This window comes from Cyprinodon tularosa, unplaced genomic scaffold (assembly GCF_016077235.1).
Source record: "Cyprinodon tularosa strain WSP-4 unplaced genomic scaffold, ASM1607723v1 ctg615, whole genome shotgun sequence".
Classification (NCBI taxonomy): Eukaryota; Metazoa; Chordata; class Actinopteri; order Cyprinodontiformes; family Cyprinodontidae; genus Cyprinodon; species Cyprinodon tularosa.
The window spans coordinates 146,313-167,858 of record NW_024039358.1 but is presented as its reverse complement, the minus strand read 5'-3'; the positions used below and the strand labels follow the sequence as shown (position 1 = coordinate 167,858).

The following is a 21,546-nucleotide window of genomic DNA, read 5'->3' as shown; positions in this document are numbered from 1 at the left end:
CACACTGCTTCCACTTGGTCACAGACGATGTTGAACACCTTTAGATCTTGAACTGTTTGTAGCCTTGCTTGCACAATTTTGGTTCCCTTTTCTGCAGCATTTTTATTTACACTTTCCAAAAATTCTTTTGCAAAACCTTTTTGGCTTTATCAATAAATTCCCATCTGTATTTTCTGTACTCTGTGATAACACCACAGTATTTGGTTTTATAAGGTCCTATCTCTGAACTTGAAAATGATTCTTAATAGAGCTCCAAACTATATGGAATAATTGGGTGATAAAATTTAAACGTTTCTTCATCACTTAGCGAACTGCACGTCTGAGATTGTGAGGTGTTTTAATGGGTCCAAGAGGGAAAACACAGACATGCATCTCCCTGAAAACATTTGACCATTCTTGAGGATCCAGACATGTTCTTAGGCCTGATGAGATACTGTATAACGTTCTTCCAGAAATTTCTGGGTTTGCCCCAGGGTCTTCTTGCAGAGAAATATGTGTAATAAATATGGAAATCACAGTTGCACAACTGCTGCAAAAATATCACCTGCAGATCACATTGTTTGAGACTGTGACTAGGAGAGATATAGAGTGCAAATTACCTCATGCTATATAATGTAATGATATAGCAATGTATGCCACTGAAAAGCAGGCCAGACTCTAAACAATGTGGTATTAGAGGTGAAAGGTCAAAATATATGTTTGAGTTGCAACCACTTTAAATAGGAGAATAATATAAAGTTAGAGCGAATATACATCATTTATTACCAATATTTCATCTAATATTACTCAAAACTCAGCTCAGAAAATTGGCACAATTCTTGGTTTGGAATGTAAATAGGTTGGGAAAGAATGGGGTCCATATTGGTACAGTTGACCTTAAATCTTCATTACTGAGTTTCCATGTAGAGATGTAGGCCACTGGACTGACATGGATGGGTAAAAATATTTACTTTTTTATGTTAAAAAGCCATCAGGTTTGTTTTAATTAAATTAAAGCTGTTTCTTGGCCAATGTCATACTTCTACCCAAAGCTCTTACATCATCCATGTGCTCAAGGCTCAAAGATTCAAAGCTCTGCTCTGAATCAGTTGTCAGTGACTAATTTTGTTCATGTAGCCTTAAAATTGTCTCAATTTGACAAGAAATAATTATAATTTGATTATATGTAGTCTTTACTTATTATCTACTGAATAAATCTGTTAGCCTTATATATTATCTTTCTGACTTTATATTAATTGTTTAGAATTAAACAAAATGTAAACAACTTAAACTGGATCTTTATATAAATTTTAATTCTTTTTAAAATTTAAGTTCCCTGTTTTGCACAATGGAATTCTGTCCATCATGCTGGGCGGATGAACCAGGAAAGATGCCATGTGTTGTTTACCAAAAGAGCTTTGCAGATCTCCTCTGGAAGTCTGAAGTATTTGCAATGCCACAGTGTGTTTTCCTCTAGCCAAACCTCCCATTGGATGGCATTACTACTAATGCGATAGAAAGGGCCACACAGATGGAGCTGCAGACTCTTCTGCTTTTTCTGGGGTTATTAAACCAGCTTTATTTGTTTATGTCACAGAAGTGGCTCCATTATAGGGTTAAGTCTAAAATGTAATTTCCTTTATGGGTGACGTGTGCCTCACTGTGAACCAAAAGCACAGAGAATAAGATGGAGAGGTAACCTTCAAAGGGAAAAAAAAAAAAAAAACCAACCCATTTGTTTTGCCTGACATTGTTGGTTAAAAAAGGTTTAAATTCAGATCGTGACAGAAAGTGGCACTTGCTCTCATTTTGAAATTAAAAATCAAATTATGCAATATATATTTATTTAGTTTTCATAGTGACACAATATAAAATGACCCCACACAGAGGAAGACTGTTTACAAATAGTTTCCAGCTTCAACAGTATGATAGGTTACAAATATGAAAGCCATTACAGACAGGAAATATACAAATATTTACATAAAACCGCTCTGCAGTTTGCAGTCTGTCCAGCAAGAATACAAGGCATTTATTTAGTAAATCCCTGATGTTTGCTTGGATTGGAGCACAGCAGATTTGTTAATCATTTAGGATTTTTATTAGAATGTTAAATTCACTAAAATAAAACATATACCTGGTAACAAAAAAAACAAAAAAAAACAACATTTATTTTTTTCTCCAAAAAGCAACAGCTAAAAATAATAAAAAAAAAATTTTTTGTGTGTCAATTTTACAAATAAGGCAGCATGATAAGGGTTTAACATTTATGGATCTGTGATAAAAACCTTTTATTTAATTGAACGGGCGTATCGGTCCATTGTTGCAATATAGAAGATATACACAATATCCAAGGGGAGCAATAATTTAAGAAACTGATGTTTGCGATGTTGTGATACTGCAAGAACTAAACTGCTCATTTTTTTCATGAGTAAGAAATCTTTTTAAATAATTTGAAGTTAATACAGTACTCCTGGTAAACAGACAAAGAGCTATTGGCTGACCTGTAACAGACTACTCTTAAAAACCTTTTATAAAGTTTATTAATGTGAGGATTAGGATTAAATACATTTATTATGTTTAATAAATGTATATTAAACCTAAAACAATAGATGCACCAATCAGATACCTGGATCTGATATCGGCTCCACTATTGACTAATTAGCCGAATCAGACATTGGCGATTTGATATTGATAGTGCATTTATAGATGTGTTCATTTGTTACCTTTTTATCAATGTTTATGTCAAGGCTACAGCATTCACTCACGCAGCAAGATATATGGTTCATCGTTTCAACAGTTGAATCAGATTGGCATCGGATATCGGCTGATGAGCTAAGCCCAGGTACCGATGTCAGTTTGGAAAAAAAACTGGAACAGTGCATTTCAACCGACATTATTAGTGGCCTCGCTCCATATTCTTGCAATATTCTAAACCAGAATGAAACAGATTTTGAATATCCTGAATATGTGGTGGAAAAACTGACAAATCCTCTATTGGACTTGGAAAAAATAGACATTACTATGGATCCAAATAGGTTTGTAATATAATTTTAGTTAAAAACACTTTGCTTTTTATACTAACATGAACAGTGCTTTCTTTTAAACCTCCAAAACCAAATTAAACCAGAAATTTGTATGCACCATACAAAACACAATCCATTCTTTATTTTATTCTGACTTTAAATGACAAAAAGCTTTTGCTGTTCAGGTTCGTTTGGATTAGGTTAGAAATGTGTATTAATTAGAGAAAGACTGTTTGAATATTTTTTTTTCTGATTTTGAAGAATACTTGAAGGAAATTCTGTTAATTTATACAAACAGACATATTCTTCTTATGCACTTATGAAACTTTTAAACTCTGTCCATGAAATAAAATATATAAAATATAAAAGATTAAGGTTAGGATTTTATGATAGTCAGTGACTTGTTTTTATCTATGAGGAGCTTTGTCAATAATTTATTTATTTATTTATTCATGTGGAAATAAGTTTTAACTTCCCAGCTGAAGTCTTCTTGTCACCCCATTATTCCCCTACTGCTTTCTTTCTGTTTTATACTGTAAAGCACCTACACAGCAGGTTATTGCCACTGCTGTGCTGAAGTGTTTCCAATAAACACACTGTCAAAATTATGCACAATTAATTTGATTTCCTTTGGCACAATATATGCAATAAGAACTTTTGAAAACATTAACTCCCATAGCAGGGTCCATTTCTGAAGGCCACAAAGAAACACTAAAGTCATTCCAGAAGCTCAACAGAACTTAGGTTTAGGTTTTATACGTCCTAAAAGAAGATTTCATAGTGGGTTTTAAAGCTGTGATTTCAGGTTAACCAAAAGCATCACACAAAAATAGAAAAAATGTGATTTAAGCACCAAGGAAAGATGTCTGTCTTTTTCAAATACTGCTTAATGCTACCACCATTTTTTAGTCCCTTTTATTTTTAAACCCCCGTTATTAAAAACAGCATTTTTATCCTCTCAAGGGTGAAAGGAATATTTAATAGCACCACTTTTTCAATGTCCTCTACTAAAATAAATTCAATCCTTTTAATAAAAAGTATGCATTTTCAGAAAGAAAATGGTGAATAACCCAACCTCTATGGCATTTCCATTTTGTTCCAGTTTTACTGCATGCTTGGTGCGACAAGGTATCCATTAAATGTTATGTAAACATCCACATCATCGCTGTAAATGGCGTTCTCCCTCTCCCGTTTGTAGAGCCGGACCCAGACCTCATCATTCAGAGCCAGATCCAACATTACGCTCTGACTCTGCATGATAGACCTCTCACTAGGCTGAGCGTAAAGGATCACTTTCTCTTTATCGTTGTGCATAAGGTGCAGGTAGGTCTCCTTGAAGTTCCAGGTGTGGATATTGATGTTAAAGAAGTAGATCCCTGGCACATAGCAGTAGAATTTGCCTTTGAACATGTTGAAATGCTCATAGATATTAACAAACACGGTGTCGAAGATCAGAGCCTGGTAATAGTCCACGCTGTGCAGAGACTTGCGACGCCCCACAGAGAAGGAAGACTGAGGGATCTTGCAGGCATCTCCGGGAGCACCTGCCTGGCCTTTGCTGCCTTTCGGCCCCATGGGTCCTCGCTGTCCAGGGGGCCCCTCCAGACCTGGTTTCCCATGTGTGCCTTTGTCTCCTCTGTCACCTTTGTCACCTGAAGGAACAGGATACGGCAAAAATTCAAGGTATTGGCCATCAATAAAAAGATGAACAGAATCGGGTAACAGAGCTTTTATTTAAACCTACAAATCATTAGCGGTTGTAATAGTTATACTTGTGCTTATACTCATTAAACTTGAAATAATCATTAACCATTCTGTCTTTCTTTAGCTTTAATGAGAAACCACAAGTGTTCAGTTTGTGATTAAGGTTTTAAAGAGCAAACTATAATGTTTTTGTTCTTTGGTACATTCAGGAAAAAAACATCCCAAGATGGTCTTTGTTAATTTAAGGTATTACTTACTGTGAGAGCCTGGGAAGAAAAAAAGACAAAGACAAATATAATAACAAAAAATAATAATAATATTACAATTCAGTAGAGAGAATCACCCAAGATAAACTATTTCTTTGTGTGTTGTTTTTTTAATGTTTTCTCAATGTATATAATACACATTATATATATATATATATATATATATATATATATATAAAACAGCTTAAGTGCCTTATATCATTGCAATATGTGATTAAATCATATATTTTGGATCAATATGATGTTGAAACCAAATTTGTCGAACCCAATATTGACCTTTTTTCAGGTGATCTAGAAACCACTAAAAAATCTTTTTTATTAGATGCCTGAAGCCATTTCAAAGAGTTTCACTCTAACTAACATGGGCCTTCGGAAGGAAAAACAGGGCAGAAAAACCCACAGCATCACTGATCCATCACCATACTTATTAGTGGACTTCGGGTTTTACACTTTTATTTAAAACGAACCTTTCAGCTAAACGCCAGTTCTTCTAGATTTTAAGTCAAAATGTTATATTGATGTGTTGGTGAAATAATATTTTTCTAAAGCTGAAAAAAGCAGGATTTTAATCAAACTATAAAGAGTAAATGCATAAGGGAGATTTAGAAACCTAGTTACTTGTTTAATTCATTTCTAAATAACAAACTCTGATCAGCTCAAAAGTACATTTCAATTGTTCTGTAATTGTTCTGCATACCATCTGTTTCGACCCTGAGAACATTTCTTTGCTCCATCACTAATGCATACCCTCTGCATCTTAATTTCTCCCTTTGGGGCCTTAACCTTTCACATTTGAGCCCAACCTGGCCTCTGGATTATTCACTTACATCTGGAAACAACCAGGCCAGGGCTCCAGTCATGCCAAAAACTACTCTTGTAGACCAATCTTCAATGAACTGACTAACCTTACCTGAAAACACCTTGTGCATCTAGAAGCTAACAGTTGCAATGATATAACAATTCCTTTAACATTAATAAAGATAATAATAAATACTAAAATGTACTGCACCTAAAATAGGTAGCACAGTGTTATGAAAAACTAAAAAAAATTAAAAACGGTGAAAAGTATTTTATTTAAAGTTGAATATAGAAAACACTGTTTTCTTTGTCCGCTGATGGACATCTCCGTCCCATCACTCCCCAAAAGAGTCATATTTAGTATTGATTGCACTCTAAACAGCTGGATCTATCTCTACCAGCCCCTCTGAACATCAGCTTGACCACAAAGTGATCATAATTAGTTTAAACTCCTCTGCTTGAGTTGCCTGCAAACCATCTGACACACCATTCTCCTAAATCCTTCAAGAACTTTGATTTTGGTTTCTGGCATAATGAACATCCATCTAATTTTTCCAAGCTTCAAAGTCATTTTCTCCAAAACAAATGTTAAAATATTAGCTATGCATTAAGTGCACTTCATATCAAGTTTAAAGAAATCATTTTATGAATATTAAGATTTACTGATACTCAAGGGCGTAGGAATATGTTTACAATTGGGGGGGACACATGTCGGAAATCTGAGATTCGTAAATATTCAACTGAAACATATCTTAAGTACGCTACTTTAAAAAAAGGCTATTTAATCTTTTACTTTATTCCTTTATAAATGTGTTTGCAAAAATAATGCATTTAAAATTTACATAATGTATTTGTTCATAAGATGTGAGCATATCACCAAACAAAATGACTGGAGTCTTTTATTAAGCAAAGGGAGATGTCTTTCAAGGGCTTCAGCCCTTGGCATGTTTAGTGTCCGCATACGCACTAGAAAATCAAATATATTTTAGTTGGATTAAAAACAATTCAGTAGGCCACAGAAGTGCAAAGTTTGATATGTTTTATTTTGTCAAACTTGCAATAATGGTCAAAAATGAATTTATATAGATTGACTGACAGAGGGAGCTGACAGTGTGGTGAAGAATTATGGACAGGGCGCTTTGAAGCATCTGGTTAAAAAACGCATTCTAAATCTTTGGTAGAAATCCATCTATCCTTCCATTTTCTGTACACCCTGTCCCTTAGTGGGGTCGGGAGGTGCTGGTGCGCCAGTCTGTCCCGACCTTTGGTAGAAATGGCGTCTTTAATTCCAATTTGCAGTACAGAACAGAGAAAACTACAGAGTTTTCAATGTTGTGTTAATCTGTTTATAGTCTAAAAAGAGGAGCCAGCAGTTTATTTGAGGAAATAAAGGTGCAGAAGTTAATTAGTTGGTTAATTAGTGGTTGTGCAGCAGTTCGCTGCTAAGAATTAAAATTAATTCTCCCTGTGGTTTTAACTAACGATCAGGAGCGCGGCAGGTATAACATCTGTCCATTTCGGCGAATCAAAACCACACAAAAAATAAAAAATCCCAGACCGGGCTAATTTCAACACAAGTTGTGTAAGGTGACTGTTACTCACACTGACGTTTCTCTTTTTTAAAAATCTGAGTAAGTCCTACTGCTGTTTAAGCCTTTTAGTTGGTGGTGGCATTGTACTGAAATGAGATATATAAAAAAAAAATAACATTTTGGCTAGCGTGGCAAACATCTAGAGAAAGTTAGCAGTTAAATATTGGATGAGTGATCAGCCCAAGACTACGGAAGAGGATTAGGGCCACTGAAAAAAGTTAAGTGATTTTTAAATTTTATTTCAGTTTAATACAGGAAAAAAGTCAGAATTCTGACTTTTTTCTCAGAATTCTGACTTTTTTTCACAGAATTCTGACTTTAATCTCATAATTCTGACTTCTTTCTCAGAATTCTGACTTTAATCTCAGAATTTTGGATCTTAATGTAGATGGGCACCATGAAGGTAGAGATGTGGAGCATTCAGCTTCACTGATAAAGATGTGAGTTGTTTGAGATGGCCAGTGACATATTGGTGAAAAATTACAGAATTAGGCAACTTTTGATGTGCCCGAGGGGTCCCCCTTATAAATGGAGGAGCAGAAGGTCATTAAAACAAGAGAGCTAGTCTCTAAAACAGACATGGCTATGGCTTGATGCTAACATGTTTGTTGTTAAACATACTTTTGTTATATTACATTTGTGTTGTGTTTTCCAAATAGTGTAGAAAATTAATGGTGGGTTTATAATGTTTACCTTTTATGAGCAGGACAGGAAGCAGAGAAGTGTAGCATTACCTCCAACTAGTTAAACTCATAATTATGAAGTTATTCAACAAATTCCTCAAGTAAAAAAGTGCAACTTTTATTTTTTATTTATTTATTTTTTACCAGATTTGTTGATTAATTTCAAAATTATGTATTCCTTCCAAATTTCCAAATCTGAAGATTTTTTTAAACCAATATCTACATTATTTAACATTTAGTTTGTTTTAGCAGTACTTCCTGTTATATTTCTTTATACGTATATTTTACATTTTCTTGCACAGCAAGCTCAGCAGATTTGAAATTGTGTGCTTGTGTACAAGTAGTAAATCTTTACTCTAAACATATATTCTGGTTATTTTTTTAGTTAGACATTCTTGTTTTTATATATCTGTATAGTACCCCCCCCCCCCCCCCCCCCCCCAAAAAAAAACACTGTAAATTGATTAGAAATATTAATCATCTGTAAGATTTCTGAGAAAAAAGTCAGAATTCTGAGATTAAAGTCAGAATTTTGAGGAAAAAAGTCAGAATTCTGAGATTAAAGTCAGAATTCTGAGATTAAAGTCAGAATTCTGAGAAAAAAGTCAGAAGAAAAAAGTCAGAATTCTGAGATTAAAGTCAGAATTCTTACTTTTTCCCCCATGTCAAACTAAAAAAAAATTTAAAAATCAGTTAACTTTTTTTTTTCCAGTGGCCCTAATCCTCTTTCGTACAAGACTAAGATGACTAAACCAAAAAGATTCAGTTTCTATATAGGAAAGTGAACTGACAACAAAGACGTTTTAAATAGGCAGCATCCCGACAGACCATTTTACCTCTTTCACAAGTTTCTGACTTCTGTATCGCTGTTTCCCTCCCTTCACTCTCACTCAGCAGTTCAGAGAGGGGAGGGGGAGTACAGTGACGTAACGCTATGCTGCGCCTTCAAAATAAAAGCACGCTAGTAAAAAAATGTCAAAATCTAATATTTTGCGGTACAATTTTTGGGGGGGACATATCCACCTGGCTTTTATATTGGGGGGGACATGTCCCCCCCGCTTCCTACGCCGCTGCTGATACTAATATGGTTATATGTTTAAACAAGAGTTGATTCTATTTGTTTTTTCGAAGCAAAAATGTATAAATCTTCACATCTAGAGCTTCTATGAATGTATAATTTATGATGATTTCAAGGTGATTGAAAACTTCTATGACAGAGTGTTCACAAAAAACGTATTGAACTGGGTTGATTTTAAAATTGGTTGCATGTTGTTTATATCAGTGAAGCATTTAATTTCCTTTTCCACAGCATGTCTCCCTCTTATCCCACTCCCACTTAACCATCAATGCACAGTTACACTTGGCAACCCAGTTCAAGCATGATGCTCTTCTGATGAAGCACTTCTATACTGAGGCTCCCAGACATCTGTTCCAAGTAGAAGCAGTGATTTAAAGAGGAAGCACAGGATGGTGAGATAGTCACAGAGATACAGGGATTAGATGATACAGTAAAGCACCATGTAAACTCACATCAACTCCGCATTCTTTTCTAAATTTAATTTGAATATTATAAAAATGCTGAAGATATATGAAAATTCAACATTATTTTGCAGAATTTAACACGGCGTGGAATGAAAACTGTCAAGAAATAAACCAACCAAATTTATTGTACCTTTAAGAATGGTCATGTTGATGACCGTTCTGACTTCAGGCATCTGATAATGTGCTGTGGTGGCTGGAGGATCCAGCTGGTCGCAGCATCGTCTGCAGAGTCTGGATGGAGGTCTGGATGGAGGGGGGATGCAGCAAACCAAGGAAACGAGAAACAGCAGACTCAAGTATGCAGTCAACATAGCTTCCATCACCTAAAGCAGAAAGAAGAACAAGGTAAACAGACTCATTTAAAAACACTAAGAAGAATCATACACATTTTTTTCTAATAATTTCGTTATTCATTTTATTTTTTCAAGACATAGGTGGAGCATGAAGCGAAAGCTGAAGCAGGATTTTTGCCGTTTTTACAGTTTGTTAGATTACTCCATTCCTGTGGAATTCTGGTCAAATACAACAAAAAACAAAAAAATATCCTTCCAGGCAAGTAATTCCCAGACACTACATCCCAACTTTATGACTCTCTCTATAACTCTTCACAGTTAATGGACTCCTGGAACACGCTGTACATCCTAGACACACAGGATAAAGAACAGATTTGTTATTTAGCCACGGAATTAGTCTTCAATACATAAAAGCAGAGCAAATCCTAAAATCTCCATGACTTGATTCTTGGGCCATTGGAGGTTTTAGACCAAAAAGGATGAGACAAACTTTTGGTCTAAAACAAGCAAACACTGGACTACTGTTCTAAGATGTACAAGGATATTCTAGCTTCAAATGGAAGCTAAAACATAACTGGGAATTTGAGCATCTGATTTGCTTCCACAAACATTTCCATAGAAAATAGTGTACTAGCTTAGCCAATGGATTTCTGTGGATATTTTTTCTGATTCAGTTTAACAATCCAATTTATTTGAATAAAAATGTGTCAAGAATGCCAGTGCTTTCCCAGGCATGCAATTGCAAACATTCATATTCATCAAAAAAATCTTGCCATTTTTTTCTACATCTTTTCTTTATTTATTGAAGTCAACTCATGTGGGCTTCATGCTTGCAACAGATCAGTTCAGTAGAGGTCAGCAACAGTCATTCTAAGCTTTGTGCATTTTATAAATTGAATGGCCACAAGTGAGCTTATATTAAAGAAGCCACAACTAAAATAATTTGTATTTTGCCAGGTTGGGATTGCAGCAACATGTGCTTAAGCCAGATGAGACCTATGAGGGAGTTATCCCCTCACTAACAGGTGCTGCATACAGGCATTTTCTTTCTCCCAAAATAAGTATTTGGCGAAGGTTTAAACCTTGAGATTAATTGATTAATGTTAGACTTGTTTTTCTCATTTAAACACTTTTGGCTTTTTCACATGTTCTTTCCACCTCTTAATCAGATATGGTTTAGTCAAATGCTTTAAAATGCTGGCTTGTTAAAGAAGGTGTCTTCTGTGATTGAGGGAAGTGGAATCAATGCCCTTTTACATCAAAATGTAAGAACGGTTTTGTGTTTTCCTAAAAAAAAAAAAAAAAAAAAAATACACACACACACACATATATATATATATATATATATATATATATATATATATATATATATATATATATATATATATATATATATATATATAAAATGTCAGATCTATCAAATTTTTGGATCCAGTTTGATTTCTTCTTTTGGTGTGTAGTTTTTGATGCCCTGCTAATTTTTCCAGTCCAAAAGGGTTTTTTTTGTCTCTGACCACAAAACTTAGAAGACTTAATGTAACTTTTTCAATTGTATACAACATGGTATATGTAACAGAAAGCTAACAGGACGGGAGGCGTCTCACAATTGAAGAAGTAACAGAAATGGCAGTGTAACCATTGAAAAAATCCTGCTAGAGGTTGCACAAGACATGAGATTAAAAGGTAAGTTAACTACCGTAAGTTTAACTTAAATCAGACTCAAAAGGTTTATTTATTAGAATTGTTTAATTAATTAACTTATAGTGATGATATATGCTCTTATCTGGTTAAATAAACTAACCTCTGAGAGACAAAACCTATATTATATATAATAAACTGAATATTTCACTGTGTTCAGAGATTTCTCTTTGGTTTTGCTTTTTGGCATTTCAGTTTACAATATAGCTCATCTTTATCTTTGAACCTCTCTTCCATTTTTTCATGTTCCTCTATTCCTCACCACAAGGAAATAAAATAAACAATGATGAGGCTCAAGAGAGAAATAACAGAGCTTTCCTTGTGTTTTAACAATGATGGATGAATGTTAACAAGATTTCAAATGATGAATGGAGCATGGCGGTGAGAAAATGATATGGCTGGAGCCTTGCCTTGACATTTCTATGCGGCCACTGCCAATAAAATAAAATCCCTGCAGTTATAATGAGCATCTGTATCCCTGTTCCAATCACCCAGATGTCAAGCTACAGTTAAATTTTGCAATGTGTGTCATAGGTTATAATTTCAGTTTTCTTCTTAATTTCAGTTTTCTTAGCAATTGTAATTTAAATCCATATAATTATGGAGCGTTTACATCCTTTAAGATGTAAAGGATGTAATGGCTCCATTACATCCCTTAAGAACTTTTACTTCCTATGTAAGATTGTAATAGAGTTCCAGGTGGTTCAGAGTGACAGATGGTTTGTTGTTTCTTTCAGGTAAAAGGGAATCATTCCTTTCAAATATCACCATAAGTATGAACATAGATTTGAATTTGTGCTGCATTAATCAACTAAATTTAATTGCTTTAATCAAGAAAACTGTAAAGATTAATGATCCAGATTTAATTAGGTTGCATTAACGTCCTTACATGCTCTGATATAATTCATAATTTGTCCTGTTCCTCCTCCATTACAAAAAGTAATGATTTCAGGACAGTTACTGAACTACTTCCTGTTTGCTACGCAGATAAACTGATGATTTACAGGCAGGAGAAAGTGGAACTGCTGGTCTTCATTATCCAACTTCTTTAAAGGATGCATTAGTTAAATTTTACTGACAAGCAGGCCTGGATGCTTCATTCTAGTTTTGACCACGCTGATGTCTTTTACAGATGGAGCAGGACAGATCGCCTTCTGGGATGGAAACAGAAGATTTGTATACTGTAGGAGAAACTGTGGGAAAATTTATTTCAAGGAAAAATGGTTTTGGTCAGACATTAATGATCTCAGAAGTTGAAATGTATTACCTTAGGTAATCCTTTTATGTTGAGGCAATTTAAATTTCTGGCTATGAGCCAAGAGATGAATGAACCTATTCAAGGTCATGGAGTTTAGCACCATATCTGCAGCACACAGAGCTTTAACTCTAGTTATATACTTTAAATTCTTAGTGTTGCAACAAGACTTGCTATTTTAATTAATCAATTTAGTCAAAATTTCATTCTGCAGCTCAAAAACATCTGGAATGACAAGAATTATACTTTGTTTTAAAGGTAAGGATACATTAATCACAAATACTGCCATGTGTTTAAATACCACCAAAAACCAGAGAAAATCATTGATGAGTTATTTCTATGCAAAAGTCTTTATGAGTTATGATGTAACAATAGAAGGTAGTATCAATATCACAACATTAATTGGGTTATTTCGAGTCCTTGATAAAGATGATAAAATCTCAATCAAATATACCCTCTGCATTATCCTGACATGCAGGAGTTGCCCCTCTCATCATTTATTAAAGTGCATGGTAAATGTGGACCCACTTGACCCACAACAAAAACCTTTTTAATTTTTTCGCCTAAATGTTAGTGTGGTAGCTCTACAGTCTCTAAAATCCAGTTAACGATTAACCGTTTACTAAATGAGTTGACTATTATAATCACAACTGATCTGATTAATTGTTTCAGCATTAATTGTAACATGTATATATATATATATATATATATATATATATATATATATATATATATATATATACACACACACATATATATATATATATATATATATATATATATATATATATATAGAATTGTCAGTTATCATAATAACACATTACCTTTTTTTTCTATGGTCAACTGCAGCTAAGAGTCATGTTTCCTTGGCAACAAAGACACATTTATTATGGGAGAATGTTAAGTGCATCTGTAGCTGACAGCTTTTTGACCAAATCAAAAAAAGGTGCACTACTGCGCACTTTCACTTTTTTCCCCAAAATTATATTTTTCAGGGAAAGTGGAGGAAAATGTGACAGTAGCTAGGTGCACATTAAAAATAGACTCTGTTTAAAATTTTTTAAACCCATGACTATAAAACAGATTTTCTGCTTCAAGCGAAGGAACAACCAAAGACTAAGCTTTGAGACTAAACATTCGATGTGCCAGTGCATAGTGAATGCATGTTATATAGAACTCTCTTGTTTAAAGATCATAGCTACAACTGTTTCTTCAAAACAATTTCATTTTTTAAATTATTACATCCATAGAACATCTACAGTAATGCATAATAAAAGTGTTTGTTTTATTGGGAAAAAAAGTTATCAAAAATTGTTATAAACATGACGCAACAAAGAAATGTAAATATTAACTTCTGGTTACAATGCCGGCCAGCATGGACATGAAGGTATTCTGCACCAATATGACTAGTAGGTTTAAGTCACTTGCAGCTTAGAGGTTGCCATATAGTAGCTATACCATCGTTCAGAGAAAGGACTTATTTTTGGGGCTACATCTCTCAAATAACACCTCTAATTACATATCTATCCCTTAAGCCCGGCGTACACTGTGCAATTTTTTCAATAGTTGCAAGCAGCTGCAACTCACACTGTTCGAAGAAAACCGCAGGGTTTTTGTTGTGCAGTGTGAGTTCCCAGCTCACGATGTATGTGCAGCATGACACTCTCATGTGATGTAACTGCTCACACTGTATGCCTAAAATGAAACATGCTTGATTTTCTCCGGACCTCACGATTCCTGACCGGGAGGTGGTTGTGAGAGGCCATCGCTACCCCCTGTACACTACACCACTCACGACGCACGATCAGTCTGAAAGTCGGCCCGATCAAAAAAATTCTGGCATGACTAGAAAACCGCCCTGAAAATCGCACAGTGTACGCCCGGCTTAATCCTATTCATGTGAACCCATAGGAAGCAGGGGTGAACCTCGGTGGACCTTTGAGAATTGGTATCAACTTAAGGACACAAAGGAGCTCAGAAACTATGCATATGTTGCCCCATTACTTTTGAGATAGTAAGTTCAATGTTTATTTATAGCAATAGCATTGACAACCAGCTGACAGTCAAATTAAAGGTTGGAAGAGTGGCGGCTAGCCAATAGAGGGCGCAAGGGTGCCGCCTCACTCACCCAATGACCTTGATTAAGACATTTAAAAAAAAAGTCTAAAAATCAGATTATACAATTACAATATTTTTTTAAATATATTATTATATATTCTTTAGATGTGCAAGATAAATATTTACTCTTTAATGATGAGTAAAACGGTTTGGTTTGTTGTGGTATTGGTGACGAATTGGTGACCAACCTGAAAGCTTTTTTTTTTTTTTTTTTTATGGAAATAAAGAATATTAATGACACAACTCCTATTAACTCTAATAGAAATTAGAGGCTAGAACAAGGAAAAAATAAATAAATAAATACAATATTAAGAAGAGGGGACTGACTGAATTTTTTCCATTAAATCAGACAATTTATTCGCTTTAAGGTTCTGCATCTTTTTCAGACATTGGTTAAAGGAGGAAGGTTCGTTTTTTGAGTTCAGAGAATGAGAGGGAGCATTTTGCATAACGACATTTATGGATATAATATTTGGTTGTAATCAGCAAAGCATTAAGTAAGAATTCCACATGTTTTTCATTGATATATAAACCAAAACGAATTATTTGTAAGGAATAAAAGTCCACATTTATAGATTTAGAAGACAAAAAGATCTGAAGTTGATCCTATTGTCATGATCTGGCCTGTTTGCTCTCCCTTAATTAGTAATTCCTCTCACCTGCCCCTTCCTTCCCTGCCTCAATTGTAATTTATTCCCCTCACCTGTTTCCTCTGGTTTATATTCACTTCAGCCTGAGCACTCAGTGCCAGATCATTTCTTGTCTTTTTGTTAGTCTGTCTTTTCAGTTTTATTTGGTTCATGTCCTGGATCCTAGCTGCCAGTGGAAAGAGGGTTTTAGTGTTTGTCTCGTCTCCTGATCGTCCACTGTTCCTCCCCCACAGAGTCCTCTGGGTTTTTGGCTCATTATGAGGGGGGGTTCAGTTTTAATCAAAGTAAGCCTCGCTCCAAGGGAGGAGACCAGTTTAAAGTCCTGCTTCAAGTTCCGGTTCCTACGTCCTGTCTCGGCTACCCTCTTCCACTGAGCCTGCCTGTCTGCACCTGATCCTGTCTGCTCCTGTGCGTGGCCACCTGGTCATGCTTCTGGTCCCAGTCAGACTCTGAACCTCTTGGAAGCCTGTGGATGCCTGGAAGTCTGGATCCTGCCACCTGTTCCTGCCTGATCTGGATCCTGCATGTTCCTGTCTGTTCTGGATCCCTCACCAGGATCAGCTTCCAGCATGACCTCTGGGACTGCAGCACTGGGGACACTCGTGGTCTGGACTGTTAAACCAGGTAAGTGACCAACCCAGATAATCATATCAGTTTATCGTGGTCACTTACCTGTGTTTCCTCCCCTAGAGTGTCTGAGATTGAATAGTATAGTCAAGTGTACTTGACTATACAATTTAGTTCGAAGAAGTATTACTTAAGTAATACTTCAAGTACACTAAAAGTACTTGTTCGGGTATACTTTCTAAACTTATACTTAAGTATTCCTAATAGAATTTATTTCAAGTTTACTTCTACCATCCTGAAAGCAACTTTATTAGCAAATCACCTCCTGCAACAGCGCTGTGTGATTGACAGGTTTATACAATTATTCAGCGACAACACTTGGCTATGGCCATGCTTGAACATTTTTTGCACATTTTAGTCTGCATTTAGGCCACTGTTATAACAGCGGCAAAATAACAAAGCTTGGACCAAGTTTAGAGCTGTAGACCCAGCTTGGAAAAATAAGTAGCTCCAAAGCAGTGCTGCACACCAGGGCCGTCACTAGGTTTGAGAGACATGGGTGGCTTAGCCCCTAGGTAAGATATTGCGCGCGCGTAGCGCGCGCCGAAATTTTTTCAGTGCACTTTCTAAGGCGCTGTCTATAAATTCATTATTTTAAGAGCAACATACCTGGGAAACACTTCCCTCACTAATGCTACTTCACCAACTAAACTACACCAGTTAAAATGTGCTAAATTACAAAGAGTAAATGGTAGGTGCCATGCATTACTGCATAAATGGAAGAAGGCAAGTGGTTCGCCACTCATCATAATGGAAACCTTCTACAGAAGACAGTTGTCTAACCAACAGACTCCCAACATCTTCATAAACCCTTAACCTGGCCATTCATCTTTCCCCATCTCCCCTGCACCCACAACCTGTCAGGAACCCCTGTCTGCTTTGCAATAACCCTGTTTCTGTGTGTGTGCTTGGTGTGTGTGTGTGACCTGGACTTTGGCATGTCTTTCTCTACACCTGGCACAGAGAGAAACACATATATGTGAGGAACTTAACAATAAATGCAGCATTATCTTTGATAGATTTCTGCTTAATCTAAAGTTTAACCACAAAATACAAGTTGCATAAATGGACAGTAGGCAATAGGCAATAGCATCATTGCAAAGAAGGATATCCTTGAGACTTTTTCACATCAGTCTGACAAAGTTTTAATGCAAATAAAGGAAGTATTTTTAAGTACAATGTATTAATGAAAACACAAAATCAACAGTATATGAAACGTACAACTTAGAACTATAGTCAACCCAAGGAAGCACTACCATATCACACAGTGTCGCCCTATCAGACTGGTGGCACATAGATATGGGAGAATTATCCTGCCATAATGCAAGAGCACATAACTTCAATTAGAGAAAAGAATTTCATCTTCTTGCACTCAAAACTTATAATGCTCACACTCAAAACATGCGCTCTCTCTCAAATATTTTCTCTTCTCTCAAAAATCTTTGTTTCTTCTCTCAGATTTAAACAGATATTTTCTATATTATCACAGATATTTTTTCCTCTCGCTTGCCTCCATCTCCGCTCTGCACGGGTCTCAGTTACGCTCTGCTTGCGGATTTGTTTTGCTCTCTCAGACTGCAGTTGGATCGTTGCCTAGCAACCTTTCCAGCCAATAGAACGACAGCCTCGGAAAAGGTGCGCTTGTTTAACCCTACGGAGTGTGCCTGTGCTACTACGCCACTTATAAAGCGTCAGCTGAAACTGCTATTTACAGTAGTTTTGTGGCTGATTGTTGTTTAGAAATAGAAAACCTGGTTTCATTTCTTAGTTTTGCCCTGGATTTTGTAGCGTTTGTGGACGCTACGTCGCTACTTGATCAAAACAATAACGTCGCTACAGGAAAGTTACTTGATAAATAAAGCAGCGACGCTACGGTCAAGCTACTTGAAAATGTAGTTAAACTAATAGCTTCGCTACATGTAGCGGCGCTACTGCCCATCACTGCTCCTGTGACAAAACTATTATAATGATGCTAGTAGGCTACAACAACATCGTGTTTTCCCACACCACTGACTTTGTTCACCATGGTAACGTAATTCCTACTGAATCAGACAAGCTATTAGGCCTATATTGTCTCTTTCCTCACTCCAGGTAAAGTGAAGAAAATGTAAACCGCTGACATCAAATGGCAAACTCACCGTATGTATCTGCACGCAACCATAACTTTCCTAATCAAGCTCGATGACTGTGTGGAGATTCAAAGGGCGCGCTGTTGCTGCACTGCACAGCTGCTATGGTCCAGTTGATGGCCGTGTACCACGTGACGTGACGCTGGACGCGGAGCCAATGAAGGAAATGAATATCCTAACGATATTAATAATTGTATAAATAATTGTGTTTGTAAATAAACTAACAGGAACTTATCTTCAGATTAACTTGCCTTCTTGGTGGCTCGTTTTCAGTGCTTTACTGCAATTGTTTGGGGTTATATGGAAAAAAATCAATAAATAAAAAAATAACAATAAAAATCGCAAAATAATTATGGGGTGGCTAATACCAACGAAGGGATGACTTCAGCCACCCTAAAATAGGTCTAGCCACGTCCCTGCTGCACACATAACACATTGCTTCAAATCTAAATGAGGTCAATTTGGAACCTCAAAGTTGGAGTTTTTAGAAAGAAGAGTAAAGTTCTGGTAAGTCACCTGCTCTGAAAGTATTTTTATTTTACTTTTACAGTGATTTGTACAGTTACTATGTAGGACTATAATTTGGATAAAAGTGCTTTTAAAAGGATATGCACAACTTAGGTTTTATAATTCATCCACATAATTTAAGTCAAATATGACTTCTACATCACTAAAATCAAATGAAAATACTTTGCATGAGCACACATCCAGCAGTCAGTGAATTCATTGTGGAAGCCACGTCTACAACGCCTGAGCATCAATTTGGCATGCAGCCGCAGCCCGGATAAACCCAACAAAAAAAGTTACACAACTCCTCCACGCGCACGCAAAGACAGTGGGTCAGGCGCGTGAGGGCGCGCGCGCCACCGTTACTGTAACTTTTGAACAAAGAATAATTCTGCTGAGTTGGCGTTTAGTGAGGAACTTCAATAATCCACCACGTCTCTGCAGGCTCGCAAACGCGCCGCCGGGTGTTTCTTCCTCTCCTTCCTTCCTTCTATTCTTTAACTTTTATTCCTTTTTCCCGTATTTGTCTTCCCAGAATCTCAATGCAAACCTTGCAGCGGGTGCCAGGCGCACGTCGCTGTTAAATCATGCGTGATACGCGTCTCTTACCTGGTGGGTTTTCTCCACAATTGAGGAGGGGAAAGAAAAAAAAAAAACACAGAGTGCTGTGGCTGCTGCTTTCAGATGGAGAGGTGGAACAACTGGGAGAAAAACTCTAAAAAGACACACACTCTCCCTCCCTACTGCTCAAGTCTGCCCTGACACATGACACACAACACAGTGCTCTCTCCATCATAAAGCATCACTTAAAAGAAGTCAGAAGTTCATCCTTCTGCAGATCTATCTATCACTCCTGCTAAAGACTTTCATGCTACTGACCCTCCTTTCAGATGTTTTTAACAGAGTTGAGAAAAGCATTAAAGGATCTGACTACCCAAGGAGAAATATATGTAGGTCATTACTCCTCCCCCTCTCTCTCTCTCCTCTAGCCACACTGTATTTTATGCTGAAATAGCTGTTTACACCTTACCCTAAAAATTGGGTTAAAACAAGGGCATAGGTTTGATCTCAACTTTGGTGGGGATGATACTGGTCTTAGGTTGAATATGTCTGATGTCATTGGTCCTACTCATTATGCATGCTCCTATTTTTTTTTACGCTTGACGTGACCATCAGGGTGCATTTCCAGCATTTTTTGCTACATTTATACAAATTTTATAATCACTACACACACAATATGCTGTTTATCAATGTTTGAAGCATCAGTGGCTCAGAATAATGTAAAATTGGGACAACCTTACACTTTGAAAAGGGTTACATTTGAACTTACCAGTGACTAAGACGGAAAATAAATACGTGCCTTTTTAACCAAATATAGTCTAAATATGTCTGTTGTATGTGTATTTATCAGGAGTTTTCTTTTGAAGAAATGGAATTGTGCAGAGGTAAAATCCACTCTAATTTTGTTTAATCTAATATGCTGATATTCTCTGTACTGTAAAACAAAGCAAAATAACATATTCAAGGGACTGCAAATAGATATATTGTGCTTATATGGGTGCGGGAACTATAAGAGGATCTGACAATGAGCATTTAAAAATATTAACTTCAATATACAAGTTGTCAGAAAAGAAGCGAGTGCTGCAACAACACTGTATTGTAAATTATAAACATGTTATTCACATAGAATTATTGGTAGGGACAAGTAGGTCGGACCAAAATTTTGGTAAAGACATGTCCCTATGGTTCCTATGCAAACCTACACCCATGGGTTAGAACATTTAGTTAAGAATTGGGTTTTAAATGTTGCCCAGAATAATAGTTCCATAACTAAAAATCTGACTATATTAAAGAATCCAGAATAATGCAGTTCCAGGCCTGACAAGCTTGAAAAAGTTATTTTTTTAACAAGGAGGGATCAAATAATCCTGACCATTAACACAACTAATCAAACCCTCTGACAGCAGTCAATATTGTGAAACCAATTTCATTGTCTTACCATTTGTTATTTATGCATTAATCCCAAGCAGTACCAATAAAACTAATCAAGATGATTATGTAATGTTGATCAAGAACTTATATTTACAGACAAAAATATTGTCTAAAAAATTGGTTTGATTGCATTTTGAAAATTGCCCTGATCAATCACAGTTAACACCAAATAGTTATCCACATTAATGTACCTACTCCATTGTTATATAGTCCAATTTTACATAATATTGCCTTCTATATAAAAGAGGGATGAAGGTCAAAATGAAATAAAGTCTGATTTTAGTACCGTCAGTCTGGAACCAGTTCATGCAGCTCTCCTTGACTAAAACATGCACACTAAGACGACTTTGATGGTAAAAGCAGATAATTACACCATCCACTGCCTCTTAACATTTATTTGCTACCAGACAAACTTTAAGTGCCCTGCTGAATTCCTGCAGCATGCTTCATACCAAGTCCTTCATATAAAAGTGTGTCAGTGAACTGAACTTAAAGATCTCTTTCTGAAACTGACAAAGATCTTTTTTGGTTGTTTTTCATGAATCATATATTGTTTTCCATCCAGTTATCTACCAGTTAAAGGAGAAGTTCGGTTTTTTACACTTTAAGCCCATTTTCTGTAGTGTCCAGGATGAAATTGAATGATCGACACCAAAAGTTTGACAATTGGTCCTGTCTCTGCTTTTTGGC

At 36.1% G+C, this 21,546-nt stretch overlaps 1 protein-coding gene across 1 annotated transcript; it reads right to left on the bottom strand.

Annotated features, from left to right (window-relative positions):
• Positions 1–3,062: 3,062 nt before the first annotated feature.
• c1qtnf6b (C1q and TNF related 6b) lies at positions 3,063–19,790 on the bottom strand. Its single transcript, XM_038307622.1, has 3 exons — positions 19,474–19,790; positions 9,718–9,910; positions 3,063–4,654 (listed from the first exon to the last, which is right to left on the bottom strand). Exons 2-3 carry the CDS (start codon positions 9,905–9,907, stop codon positions 4,107–4,109), a joined length of 738 nt encoding a protein of 245 aa, XP_038163550.1. The 5' UTR covers positions 9,908–9,910; positions 19,474–19,790; the 3' UTR covers positions 3,063–4,106.
• Between the last annotated feature and the right edge of the window lie 1,756 nt (positions 19,791–21,546).

Bases quoted from the DNA above. Each gene is read 5' to 3' on its own strand.
- c1qtnf6b (XM_038307622.1), bottom strand. From the start codon at position 9,907: ATGGAAGCTATGTTGACTGCATACTTGAGTCTGCTGTTTCTCGTTTCC. The intron at 4,655-9,717 runs GTACAATAAATT...CTGTTCCTTCAG, and splicing joins CAACATGACCATTCTTAAAG to GTGACAAAGGTGACAGAGGA.